Genomic DNA, 14,137 nt, shown 5'->3' on the forward strand with positions numbered 1-14,137 from the left:
AAATGCATTGACACAAACAAAACCAAGAACAAGAAGAGGGAATTGTTGTTGTTTGTATTAACACCCTAGAGAAGAGCTCATGGCAGCAGCTTTGTCTGCCACCGCAAGTGCTGTGCTGCTGATGCGGGGTGGGTGCTGCTGGCTCCGGAGCTGCAGTCAGACCCACAGCTCCACAAAGCAGCCAATGCTGCTCCCTGGCAGGACACAGCACACGACAGAAAAGCTGCTGAAGCAGTGCCAGTTTTCACAGCCAAACAAACTCACCTTTGTCCTGGCCACAGATGGACTCAAGGCATTTCTCCCCTGTCTGAAGGTGAGCTGGCTTCTCTGTCTCATTCAGACGCTTGCTGAGGTCTACAGCCTGTTGTGGGCGATTGTTTGGTGGGGTTGGTTTCCTTTGCTGGGAAAACTGTCTCCCGTCCTCCTGGCCCTGGTTTCACACAAGTACGTGCCATTCTCGAGGGGAAGACAGTTAGGATTCATTGTCCTCAGAGCCTCTTGCACTGTGAAGACCTGCTTTTGCCATCATGAAGCCAAACAGCTCACTGACAAGGCCTGGAGCATGGAGCACGTTGAGGACCATTCCTCAGGTTTGCCTTGCTCACAGTGTGCCGAGGACAAAGGGCAACACTGACAGGTTTTCATCAGCCCTAAGAAGCTGACATCTGGCTCTGACTATTTCTGTGCCAAAGGAGTGACACTGCCCTCGTAGGCATAACTGAATGAGCAAGGTGGGACTACACCTCGTGCTGGGCATGGCTTGGTCTTCTGATGGGCCAACTGAAACGGGCATTTAGAAACAAGAACTGTCGCTTAAATAAACATGGTGCTATGCAAAAATAAACCCCAATAGAGATTAATTTCACATTCACCTATAATTACATTGAAAAATGAGAGTGTGGCTAAGAAATCCCATCTTAAAATAAAATTAAAGCCTGGTTTAATCCTTCGCCTAGCCCATTTCTACCAACAGCACACGTGCATTTGTACACATGATTAGATTGACATTGTAGCATCCTGGACAAATCAAATTAACCCAGATATTTACAGGTATGAAGTATTATAGATGAGAAATGAACACATCAAGTATATGCAATTTTCCCCTGGCAGTTTATTATGGTATGAAGAAAAAAAAACATTCTGTGCTTGAAGCTGACGTAATATTACAAATGTATTGCGAAGTATGACGTGACTATTAAAATATGATTACACAAAGTCATTGTAAGAAGTTTACAGTACAGTGAATCTTTTATAAACAGACTCTTAAATATACATAGGACAATAGTAGCTGACCGAAAAACATCAAAAATTAACTATTAATGTTTATAGACTTTTCCTCTGAAAAAAAACCAAAAAAGAGAAGTCTCACATTAAAACAGAAATGATGAAAAGCCTTAAAACCAGGAACAAATCACCTGTACACGACAAATATACATGGCAGAGGTATGCAAACCAGAGCTACCTTTCCACCAGGGAGGGCGGACAGTGCCTGCCCTGTGCCTCCTCTCTGGTATAGCCCATTTGGAGCACAGTACCTCCTCACCATGCGTGCACACGCCGGTCAGCAATGGGAACATCACAAGCACACACTCGCTGCAGGACAATGACAGCACGTTGTCAGCGTCAGATTGACCTACTGGAGTGTATTGAGCTGATAACGTGCCCAGGATCTCTGCAGGCAATGCACTGGGAGCCCAGATAGGACCTACATACCAGAATTGGGCTGCAAGCCTGAGCTACGAGTCTCTTCTTATGGATTTTATGGGTTCTTTAATGCAACTTTTCAATCTTTTCTTGTGATATGGGAGAACAGATGCCACATTTGATTCCTGCTTAGTCTGGCTGCAATGACACCCCTAGTTCATGTGTTATGTCAAAAACATAAGAAGTTTATGCTGTAATACACAGTATTACTGAAACTAACAATATTATTTGCATATTTATAACAAGGTATAATGAAATCCCTATAATAAAACCAAAAGTTAAGCTATAGATTTATTTACAAACAGTCCAGCAAAGAAGTATAAATACTTCTACATTTAAGGTTTAGGAAAACATAATTTACAAAATATTCAAATATATACAGTCATCTGAAAAACTGCCAACATTAAACTTTGATGCAGTCAAAGAATTGGCTGAGTCTGTTCATTCTGTATTGAAAGAGGCGCCGGCTTTCCCAGGCTGTCTGTTCTGTTCAAAAGCCATACGTATGTTATGTACAAAGAGACTGCTTTTCTCCGAGCTAAACATGTCCAGAGCTTTGAGCGTGCTGTCCCAAAATGTCATCTATCATTGTCAGATTGTTCAACCACTCTTCATCATTGCTGCTGCTGCTGTTCTTCATGAGAGAGTCAAGGAAGTCAGTGTCACTGCAGTTGGTGGGCATGATGGAGTTGTTGTGCTGGGACACAAAATCGTACTGTGGCAGCTCGGCGGTGGCACTCAGCCTGTTGAAGGCATCGGGTGGCTGACCTGAGGAAGAGTAGCTTGATGGGCCAAGGCCCGGGGCAGGATTGAGCTGGTTAAAACTGGACACTCCTTGTGGCATTGATTTCATAACATTCATAGCTGGCAGCGGTCCTCTGGTTAAACTGTGTCTTAAGGTCTGATTACTCATTGAGCTCAAGCTCTGGCCAGACTGACCCATGCTCAGTTTCTGCATCTGCCTGACCTGGACGCTGGGAGCGATCTGATTAGGTGGCACTACAGCCTGCTGGGAGAACTGCTGACCCGCTGCGCTTGGCCTCGTGTTCTGTTTGGAGAAGAGAGTGTTACCGGAGAACTGCTGCATGCTGGTATCCATTTGGCTTTGATTTGGCATTCTTGGCACAGTGGTCGGTGTCCACATCTGGGCAGAGGAGTTGGGGTAGACATTAGGGACCCTTGGCATACCCGGCTGCCTCAAGTGTTGCTGAGTTGCAGAGTGGTTTGCTAAGGACCCAGAACTGAAACCTCCCATCGGCATCCCTGGCCGCGCAGCAGAGTGGTTGTGTACTGTTTGGCACCCCGAGTTCATGCCCAGTGAGTTCTGGCTCGGCCGCAGTGGGATGTTAAAGTCAGAATTAGGTGGAAAAATCCCCTGCTGCTTGCCAGGGTTGTGTGGAATCATCACCATTGTCCCGCTGCTCTGGCTGGCGGTGGCTGGGGCCATGCCAGAGCCCAAGGTGCTCTGGAGCATGGCTGGGTTAGATGGCAGCATGCGGTGGTTGGGTGGAGGAGCTGGCATCACCTGGCTGCAGTCGGTGGGCATGGGCTGCTGCACAGCTGTGGACAAAGAGACATGTTAGCTGGTGAGCACACGTTCACCCTGGAAACATGGCAGAGCCTTAACAAGCTGCTGCTCCATTCTTCTCTTTCATTACATGGGCCTTTCTGTGTTCTTTGTAACAGCCATTACTGGAGCAACAAGGAAATGGGTGAATCTCATGATATGTGATAAAATGAGAAATGCTTTTTATTCCAGGACAGAGGATCATTAAGTGCCCTGTATTTAATCAGACTCTAGGCACTAGCTCCTCAAGGCTTTTCAGCGCACACCATTTCCCTCCTTACCTTGAAACTGATTTATCTGCTGAGCTGCAAATAAACTCCTCTGCTCAGATGTTACTCCCAGCATATTTTGTCTCTGCTTTTCCTGGAAAACAAGGGGCATAACATTCAAGTTGCATCCTCTTGACAAGCAAGAATAGCAGTAGACAACTGAAGCGTAGCCACCGTCATCATTAACAACTCCTCCTGTACGTACACACCACACACGCCTCCCTCTGATGAGACTCAGCCCAAACAGTTCATTTTAGACTGGGTCTTAATTGCTCACATGCTATTCTTGCAAAGGTGCCCTGACAACAGCCCTGCATTAGGAAGCGCAGGGTTCAGCTGATGCTATACAGGTGCCCCAGGGGGAGCTGGACAAACAGGGAGACTCTCGTGTCACCAGCTTATGAGGAAGTGCAGCACAGTCAGAGGCTGTAGGAAACCCTGCATCTCCTCAGCATCTCTTGTATTTACGTTTGGATGCACCCTGTGAAGTACTCAATCCAGGGACAAAAGGTTGAGGGTTTTACTGAGCCACTTCTCATCTCATTTCCCATCCAAAGAAATGAGACTCCTCACTTCTTTGAAGGGGAAAAATGCAGCACGCTCAGAAATCAGAGGCACATGTTCAGTGCTGCACCATCCAGCTTGTCTGTGGGATTCCACTACCTCTGCTCACAGTACGTTACAAACTCATACAGGGACTTCTGTTGCTAGAGAGACCGGTCAAGTCCAGGACAAACTGAAGTCTAACATCTGCTCTGGTAAAGCCCAAGGGAACCAGAGAGAAAAGCAATACAATGTGGAGGACATCTCTCCTGGGGCTGACTCACTCTCCTTCTCTGCATCTTCCCTCCCAGCTCCGTGGCTGACCAAGGATGACGGCAATGATACAGAGGTGACTGAATCCTTCCCTTGCACATTAGTGGGCAGATCTGCACTTGGACTTGCTGAGCAGCACTTGGCCTTGGCTTCCTTTGGGCATGACATCCTGGACTCAGCCCTAGTCTGACTCAAGCCAGCAGCTCCAGGGTCACTCCTCTGTGCTTGCTGACTGGTGATTTCCCCATTCCTGTTAGGACAGTTAGTCCTGTCCTTCCCAGTGAGGTGGACAGCAGAGCAGCCCACAGAGGCACCCGGCATCATACCTGCATCAGCTGCCGTTTAATTATTTGCTGCTTCAGTAGATGGTTCCTCATCGTGTACCCATTCACTGTGGCTGGTGCCGGCACAGAGCCTCCGCCTGGGATGGAGCCTGGCTCCTGAAGTCTGGCAACAATCCCTGGGTTTTGATCCTGCCAAGAAAGATGAAACAAGAAAATGAATCTCATCAGGGAGATAACAACAGAAGCCCTTAACCTCTCTGCTGATGCCCTCTCTCAGGTCTTTGGCTGTCCCAAGGCCAAAACACCTTGTGCCTTCACATGGACCTGCATGTCATGGCGAGGACAGTGAGGGGCAGGTGACTGCTCTGACTTCTGAGGATCAGCACAAGGAGTGAGAGAAGCAAAAGAAGTTAATCCAAAATCCTTTGTGACTAGCCCAAGGCTACAGGACTGATTCACTACCATTACTGGAGTCACATGGCAGCCTGGCTGGCAGAAGGGATGTGAGTAAAGCGTCACATTTCCCACCAGTTCCCCAACTGTTACACTGAAAGAAAAAAGGAAAGAAGAGTTGCATGAGGGTAGGATTTGGCAGTTGAATGTAAAGGAGAAGCCTACAGGGAAAGAAAACAGCAAACCAAAGGCAGAAGAGGGAAAAAGGTGTCCTCAGACCAGGGACCAAGAAAGGAAGAAAGAAGAGATGGGCCTGGAATTAAGTGTTCCATGAGTGGACAAACAAGGATAGCCAATTGTGAAAGGACAGGAGAATGGTCAGGCTTTGGAGCTGGCAGGTAGTCAGGGCAATACAAATGGAAAACTAGGGAAGAAGTCAAGGCCTGACTGAAGACAAGATCCTGTGAGCACTGTACCCAGGAACAGCAGTACCAGTGTATTCCCCTTTCTCCATTTTCACATCCAGCATCTGCATTATTTATGATCTTTTGTTATTATTGGCAGGGAGAAGTTTGTATATTATATCCAGCATCCTTAGCTGGGCCATGCTTCCTTTGTTTTCGGAATGGAAGCCCACATCCTTTGTTTGAGAATCAATGTTATCAGGAGATAAGCAAGAAGAAAATCGTTGTTGCCTTTTGACATCTGACAATTAGAAGCATGCTCAGATGGGGAAAACAGGATACGAGCTGTGTTTCAGAATGGCCATAAGAAAGCCTTGGAAGGCATTTGTCACCAGGCAAGCTTCTTGGGCCCGGGGCACCTTTCCACAGCAGCTTCACTATGAGGAATCACCCAACTCCTTACAAGATATTCTTTGTGAGACTGATTACCGAGAAGGTCACTGAAATGACTCATTTTTATGGTGCCTCCCTTTGTTGTAGCACTTCTGTCTATTATGCAAAACTACAATTGATGAAATGTAAATGCCTGCTAGATAATTTACTAAAAGACACAGACCTGCAGCTCATCACTGCTCTCATTATCATTCCTATTCATGGGCAGTCTCATAAGACTAGTCTTTATTACTGGTGCTTTGCTTACAATTCTGCTGGACATCTCTCCTCCTCCCCCTTCCCTCCTACCCATTTTACCTCCTCTCTCCCACAGAAAAAGAGGGAGGGGAGGGGAAAAGTAAATATGATTTACTACAGATGTAAATATGAAAGTTCATGTAAAGCTAGCACTCTGCTTTCATGTCAGACAGGATTCTGCAGCCATAGTTAAGCTTTGAATAATGCAGATTGCCTCTAGGGGAATATTTGAAAGTGGAGGGATTCAGTTTGTGTACTCTGCACATGAAAGGGACTGAAATGTTCATGCCACCAAAATCCTGCCATCTATCCAATTTCCTCCAAACTTGTCTTGTTGCGTGCAGAGGGTCTGTGCTTACTGAAGCAAATGAGTTTAGTGCAAGGACAATCATCCTGATGTCTTGCTCAGAGCTATTGCATTAACAAGTCATAACATTAACGTCTCTTTTCCTAATCATGTCCACCTCATTCTAATTTCTCCTAAACATCATCAAGAAAATAATGTCGATTTTTCCATATTATTAAGGGTAAAGAAGTGTAAATCACATTACTAATTGTGGCTCTTGTGCTGCGGCAGTACAACGGCTTAATTATATGGGATTTTCTGCAGGCACCCTATAGCAATAATGACAATCAGTGAAGTTCATTTGCAAATACACCGAATGGGTTGCTGAGTTTTTCAGAGCAAAGTTGTATAACACATAATTAGCCACTAAAGGAACAATCTATAGATATACATTTTGCTTTTGGGGAAATTAGGACAAAATAGTGTAGATGGGAAGACAAAGAATGAATTAAAAATCTTGCCTTCTACAGTTCACATTTAGGTTAAGCCAAAAAAAAAGGGGGAAAAAAGAGAGAAAAGAAAAAGTTCTCCCTTTCCACCACTAGTGGGAACTACTGTATTCTCTTACAATAAGAAGTAACTACTTAAACGTCATGACTAAGAATAGCTCTGGTGTAGTCTAAAGGACACTGCTATCTGAACCAAAGGTTAATGAACTTTAAACATTTTCCCTTTTCATCACTCCCTAAGAAAAATCACTTTCCTTCCCACAGTAAGGCCAAGCCACACAAGCCATCATCTTAACTGGTCTATAGTTTGGGCTATCTCACTTTAAAATCCAGGAAGACAGCAAAGAGAGGAGGATTCTAGTGCTGGAGCTGGGAATGATGGAAGTGTGTGTTCACATCCAAAGGCTCCTGCATCTGAGCCCACTGTAAGCTAAACTGCAGGGCATACATGGCCACGGGGATTCTTGTTTTTTAACTTCAAAAAAGTGTTTGCATGTAGGTATCAGTTTTTTTTGCCCTTTTTCCCTCAAAAAAAGACTCTTATATTAAAACATCAAATGGGCAGAATCGCTAACAGCACACCACACAGCCCTAGAATTGGAGAGCAGGGGTTTACATTGCTAAGGAAAGTGTCACACAGCAGGTCTGGACCTCCTGCAGCACTCCCTGGGCTTTCAAATACGTCAGGGTTTGTTCAGAAAGGCACTCGGGGTTAACTTCCTGGTTTTGACTTAGTATCTCATGAACTACTTTTGAGGGCAAAGCAGAAAAGAATCAGGTTCCAGGTTTGAAGGAACATATACTGTTTGTGTCAGTATCCAGCCACTGGCTGTCATTGTGAAAGCCCAGTGAAACCAGTTCATCCCAGCTGGTGACTGATGGGAGGCTGTCCAGGCTAGGCAAACCCATTTGCAGATCACTGCACCCAGCTGCAGTGCGCATGGGTCTGGCCCAATAAAACACTCAGGCAACCACTTAATGTGCAAAGAGTCCCACTGCAACCTGCCATGTACATTTATGAATCTACATCCTTCTAAACATCCACTCACAGGCTTGACCTGCCCAGCCCCATCATCTGATTATGTACAAGATGCACAACTGCAGTAAATAAGCAGGGAGATGAATAGTTCTGTTGATAAACTCCAGTCCTCAGCACTTAGTTATAAACCCAGCAATCACTTTGTGGCTTCACTTAAGCGAGAATGAAGAAATTTATGGCCTCTAATTCCTCTGAATCCTCATTAACAAACAGTCCAAAAAGAGTTTAAAAGCAAGACTTTCTGAGGATCTGAGCTGGAGCTTTAATCACTCTTTGGCAAGTCTGTAAAATTCCTTCTGATCTTTAATAAAGAGCATTCATTGTTTTTTAGGGGTATGTGAAAAAACTAAACTCATTTATCATTATTAAACTTTCCCATCTGCTCTTACGGTGTAAATCCAAAGAATATAACAAAGAAATATACATGTTAAATTGTATTGACTTAAGCCCAGAGCTGTTGGAGATGTACAATTTATTTCAGTGAGGGCATGAGGGGGCCTGCAGGCTGCTATATAGAGTCATTTGTCCAACGCTGAAAAGACAGTTATCTGCACCAAAATGGCTCTTGGAAAGGCACGTTTGCCTTATAAGAAATAAGCTGCCAGGTGAGACCATTCAGCATTATGTTACAGACACAGACAATAAAACTAAGCCATGAATTTCAATAGTTAACAGATGGACTAATTAGAGACTGAATTCTTTGTGGTTCTAACAGATAACCAGGTCACAGCAAGGTTACTGAGAGAGAGACAGGCAGCTCTGCACATTTCAGCAGATATTTGTAGAGCCAGGGAAGAGCTGCATTTCCTAACTGAAAGTATTAGCTGCAGTGGAAGAACAGACACACGTCTAATTAAAAGTGCCTATAGTACCTGCATGTGAAACATGGATTCCATTCCAAAAGACAGTGCTGATTTGAGAAATCTTCCCTCCACTTTCAATGGGGCATTCAGTCTGAATCCAGTCATTATAGAGCTTAAACCAGAAGGGTTGAGATGAGCCACAGCACCCTGGCATAAAAGGGGAAGACTGAAGGAAATGATTTGCTCAAGGGAGATGAAATATAAGAAATATAGACTATATTTCAAGCTAGAAATATAAGAAAGGGACAAATTGCTTTTTCCATCTATTTTTGTTGGTAACCAAAGATAACACACTTGAAGTGTTTACCAAGACATCACAGTAACAAATGAGCAAATAAAGAATAAGAGAGGAAAAACACAGCCCTGGACTTGACAAGAGCTCGTACTACTGATGTGCTCAGCCAGGGACTTGAAGTGGGTCTGTATCCCCAGGAGGGGCAGCTGCTCTCTAGGGGTGGGGTGAAGTTTCATTAACCCAGTTTTGTTCTGTGTTTGAAGAACATCTGTTACATACAGGGAGTTCTGTACTCTGCTGAGGAAATGCAAATGCTGGTTTCAACCTAATGCCTCTGCATCTCCCTGAGCTCCTGCCTGCCTGCATGGTCTCCTGTCGAGTAGGTGTTGCATCTACTTGGTAGATGCCTGGGCAACACCTTCCTTTGAAGTCCCTGTCTAGGGCTCCTAGGTGCAATGACTCTACAAATGCTACAAACTAAGCAATTAAAACATTAGGAGCATTAAAGTTGCCTCACCCATAGAATTTCACAGTATAAGAGTTTCGTGTTTAGGTCTACAGAGAAGCCAGACCTAGACTCCTGATGTCTAGCAACCTTGTGCAGCCCCATAGAAAACCACCTTTACAAAGGAGGATCATTGCCTCCACAGCTGTTAATCCAAGTAGATACTAAGATGGTGAATCTGTCTGGCCAATGCATACAAACAGAGCCAACAAAATCCAGGGTCATGGTCTGGCAGAATGATGGTGTCAACCCAGTCAGGATTGCAATGTCTGTGGGATGCCATGATCATCCACTTCACACAGAAGTCTGGGGTTACCTATGCTTCTTGCCTATGCTCCTTGTCTTCTCTTCTCTATTCTGCTCACAATTCAGAGATGCTCTTCAAGATAAAACAGCCTTTCAGTTCAGAAAGGCTCCAAAGCTTTCTGTTTGTTTGCATGTTTGTTTTAGCCCAATGTATGAACATCGATAAAACAAACTCTGCTGCTCAATGGATCTTTTTTTAACCATCTTTCACCCATTTACTTGATATACAAGCATGTGAAATACTACCAGCCTCAAGTTTCTAAGCTTATCTTGGGGGCTGTCAGTCAGGAAAAGGCTTTGTTTGAAGACTGCAAGTGATCTATGAGGCTATGGTTCTGTTTCTAAAACCAAAGTTCTTTAAAGTTTGTCTTTCTTTTCATACAGCACTAGCATGTACAGCTTTCTTCAAAGCTAGTCCTGTGCTAGAAGCAATGACAACATCACTTCACTTGCCTACTGACTGTGTCAGGGTCTCCTCCCTTCAAGCAAAGCAGATGGAACACTAATTTCCCTATAGCTGCTCATTATATTGAACGTTGTCCAAAACAAAACAAAATCCCATCGAAGTATCCAAAGTGCTTCTAAAAATGCACCCAGAATTTTAATAAGATGGAAACTGAGTCCACTTCCTGTCTTAAAAACACTAATCAAATTAGATACAGTTTTCATGCAAAGACTCTACCAGTATCTTCAGAGCTGTTTTCATCCATCAAAACATGACGTTAAAGAGCAGAAGCAATCAGAGCAACAGAACAACAGAAAATCCAGAGTGAATTATTGCAACAGTGATTTCTTCTCTTGGATGAAAACGCATCCTTCAGCAGGCAGGTTGAAATCAAGCTGTGATGCTGCTACCAGCACCGTGTTGTTAGAAAGAACATAGCAAATGTCTTTGGGAGCAGCCAGGAGCCTGAGGCACAACCTGGACGGAAGAGTTGGTGGATCACAGACACACACAACCTCCCGGGGCCTGTGGTGCTTGTAAAGAGGTACGAGCAAGATTCCAGCAACAGGAGCTCCCCTACAAAGAGATCCTTTGGCCCAGAGGAACTGCAAGGCCATAGGCAAAGGCAGCCCAGACAACAGCTTTGTTCCACCATCCTTCAACATAAACTATCTGTTTAAATACCTAAAGATGCAGAGATGTTTTGTACCTGTCTATACAACATAGAGCCAAGATCCCAAATTGAATCCTCTGCAAAGAACAACATATTCATATTTGGCTTGTACAGCTATGATGATTCTGCAGCCCTTGACACAGTGCTTTCGTTCCCATGGAGGGCAGCTTGCCTATAAATTCAATGAGATAATCTAAAACTGTATTTAGCTCACCCAATTTCAGCTGGTAGTCTTTCTGCCTGTCTCTACAAGGTTGTGCTAGCTGTGATGACAAACTACAACATCTCCTATCTATAAAGTGGTTTGACTCAAGTAATCCTTGTGTTATGTCAAGGCATGCTCTCAGAGGTGTCGATGAGATTCAAAAGGAGCTGGGTTAGCTTGACACCTGGAAGAAACTGCTACAGGGAAAGGCAATGACTGACTGGTGAATGTCTGTATTAGGGAGAGCAGGAAAGAGCTGATTGAAAAAGAAGTGAGTATTTCATTCTAACAAGGGGAAAATTGGGAATTCTTGAGCTAATGGGAGAAATCCGTCCTCTGCCCATTCCTGAAAAGCTCTGTGAATGGCAGTGAGGTGCTCTGAGTCACAGATTCCTCTGACTGATTCTCAGTGAACCCCTTGATTTCTCTAAGTTAAGGTTTCCATGTATTTCTTTTTCCTTTCATGCAAAGGGTCAATTTGCAGAGGCAGATGTCTATGTCTTGTTAACTTTCAATAGCAGCTGCCTGCCTAACCGCTTCTGAGAAGCACTCTGCATGAAAACCTGCTCACATGCAAAACCCAACAGCTTATACTCCCCATTTCCCATGTGAGTGCATGAACAAAGCACACCCTGGCATCGAGTATCACATCACTTTTTCAGTACTAAACCTTTCACAAGCTTACTATTTCCTAACAGATGAACCTATACAAACACCTAAAATGGTTGTATCAGTGTCTGCCCAATCAAGTGCCAAAAATCACCACCATGACTTACACAACAAAATGCAGTGATAAATAACATGCTAAAACAATAGATGCAAAGTAGGCTGTGACTAGGTAGTCCTTGTGAACAAATCTTTACAACCAAGATGCAGGAAAACGCATGAAGGTGACCTTGAGTATGGGGAACAAGGTGTGATTCCATTATTTTTTTAAATGGAAATGATTATTAAAACACCCAGAGCTGAACTGCTGTAACCAAGTCAACTCAATCTCCCCTTAAAAATCCCTTTTCTCCCCTTCCATTCAGATTGTATTTACAAACTGTAGATGTCTCATTTTTTTCTTGTGTCATTTCATTATTACAGAGTTGAGATCACTAGCCATCTGCAGCTTCATTTCATCAAGCTCTGGTTTGTCCTTGGAGCAAGGTCATACGGGACAAGAACATAAAATGCTGCTTTCCTCAACTGACAGTTCTTTATGCCTTCCTGTAAATACTCCCCCCTAATTTGAAATCATTTTACCACTTCATACTCCCCCTCACACACACTGAAAATGCTGATATACACGTATATTAATAAGGATCTTGTCATTTAGCCACTGCATGACATATTAGAAGCAATTAATGGTGTTTATTTGCTGATAACACAGGCATTTCGAACTCCGGCTCAAGAATCCTTGGTAGCTTCATGTGACTTGCAGGATATTAGCTATGGGTCAGAAGTTGGGACCCCCCCATTCAGCATTAGCATATGCTTGGAGCGACTCTGCTTTCCATCAAGCAGAAAAAGAATGCAGTCAGCACACAAAAATTACCAGCTGCTATATACCCTATGGTGGGTGAGTGATAATAAAACATCACTAGGTGTATGTGGGTTCATGCATTGAAATCAATAGACCACTAAGAAAAGATTTTCAGGCGCATGACAAGATGTTCCAAGCTAAAAACAAAGCAAACAGAACATGGGATTTCTACTCAGATCAGCTTTGATTTGCCACATATTTGGAGCATCTTCCCTTAAGCAGGGACTGCTGCTCTGGATTATGGCAAAACCAAATCAACCAAGGGGAAAAAAATAGCAGGGTGAATTAATTTGAGAGTCTTCATTAGCACACCCATAAAGAAACAGTGAATAAGTGAGTGATTCAGGGTAATCAGCTCTAGCTCTGGGGGTCAGTCTCCCCTCCAGTCACTGGCTGCAGATGCTGGCAACAGCAGACTGAAGGTCCCACCTCTAAACTCCAGCACAAGGTGCCTCTCTTTTGGCACCTGGAAAACTCACTACTGGGCTGATGTAGTGGATTCTGCGATACACCCTGCTGGATGCAGCCATCTGGCTCCCATATAACCATGTGAGAGTCTTTACTTGGGTGCTTTTAATAGCCCCACTACTCCTAGACATGAAGACATGCACATCTTAGAGGGCTGTGCAGGGTTAGCTCATGAGGCTGTGAGCATGCAATTTGTCAGAAGGAGACGCAGAAAATGGGATCATTAAAGGTGAACTGCCCAGCTACCTCTAAAGGAGATGATCTTGAATGGTGAGCTTGTTTCGTGGCTGAGTCACAGGATAAAAGCCAGCCACATGGACTTGGGTTCACATGAGCAGGTTTGGTCCCCAGTTCCATCATACATAGTTTCTTCACATGACTATGGACAAGTTGCTTCATTTCTCTGTCTCAGTTTCCCCTCAAAAGGAATTGAAGTTACTCCCCGAGTAGGAGGATGAGGGTCAGTTCCTGGGGCAGTGGGAGGAGTTACATCTTCAGCCTCCTGAAACAGTGCCCTCAGGTTATGACCCACAGACCTGCAGCAGAACTGCACTTCATGCTGCTCACCTATGAGAGGTGGAAGGGCTTTTTCTGCTCCACACAACACACAAGACTTTGTCATGTCCTCTTCTCTGCATCCCTCCTCTGGTCCGGCCACAGCTGGTTACATCTCAGAACAGCACTAAACTACACCAGGTTGTAATGGTCCCCCTGAGGCCTCTGTCTAACCTCCCTGCACAGACCAGCGGAGCGCAGCATGTCCTGGAAACACGTCCTGTGATCCCATGACTTGCTCCTTAAGTGCCAGCAAAAGAAGCTGCTGCAACAACTACAGACATTGCTACACCTGGAGAATCAAGGAATAGGAGGCTGGCTGAGGTAGCTACAGGTGAGAATCCTTCAAGTCCTGCTTGATGCTTCATTGTGAGAGCTTTTACTGTGGTGAGA

The 14,137-nt window shown here is 44.4% G+C and overlaps 1 protein-coding gene across 1 annotated transcript in view; it reads right to left on the reverse strand.

The window, feature by feature from the left end:
• Positions 1-1,087: 1,087 nt before the first annotated feature.
• The window catches only part of MAMLD1 (mastermind like domain containing 1), a 79,545-nt gene continuing 66,495 nt past the window's right edge, over positions 1,088-14,137 (reverse strand). The window contains exons 3-5 of the mRNA XM_031048259.2: positions 4,683-4,829; positions 3,553-3,634; positions 1,088-3,264 (exon numbers count right to left, since the gene is read on the reverse strand). Of these exons, the coding sequence (XP_030904119.2) occupies positions 2,243-3,264; positions 3,553-3,634; positions 4,683-4,829 (1,251 nt within the window). The 3' untranslated portion in view covers positions 1,088-2,242. The remainder of the gene's footprint in view (positions 3,265-3,552; positions 3,635-4,682; positions 4,830-14,137) is intronic.

Source organism: Melopsittacus undulatus, chromosome 6, assembly GCF_012275295.1.
Source record: "Melopsittacus undulatus isolate bMelUnd1 chromosome 6, bMelUnd1.mat.Z, whole genome shotgun sequence".
NCBI classification, from domain to species: Eukaryota; Metazoa; Chordata; class Aves; order Psittaciformes; family Psittaculidae; genus Melopsittacus; species Melopsittacus undulatus.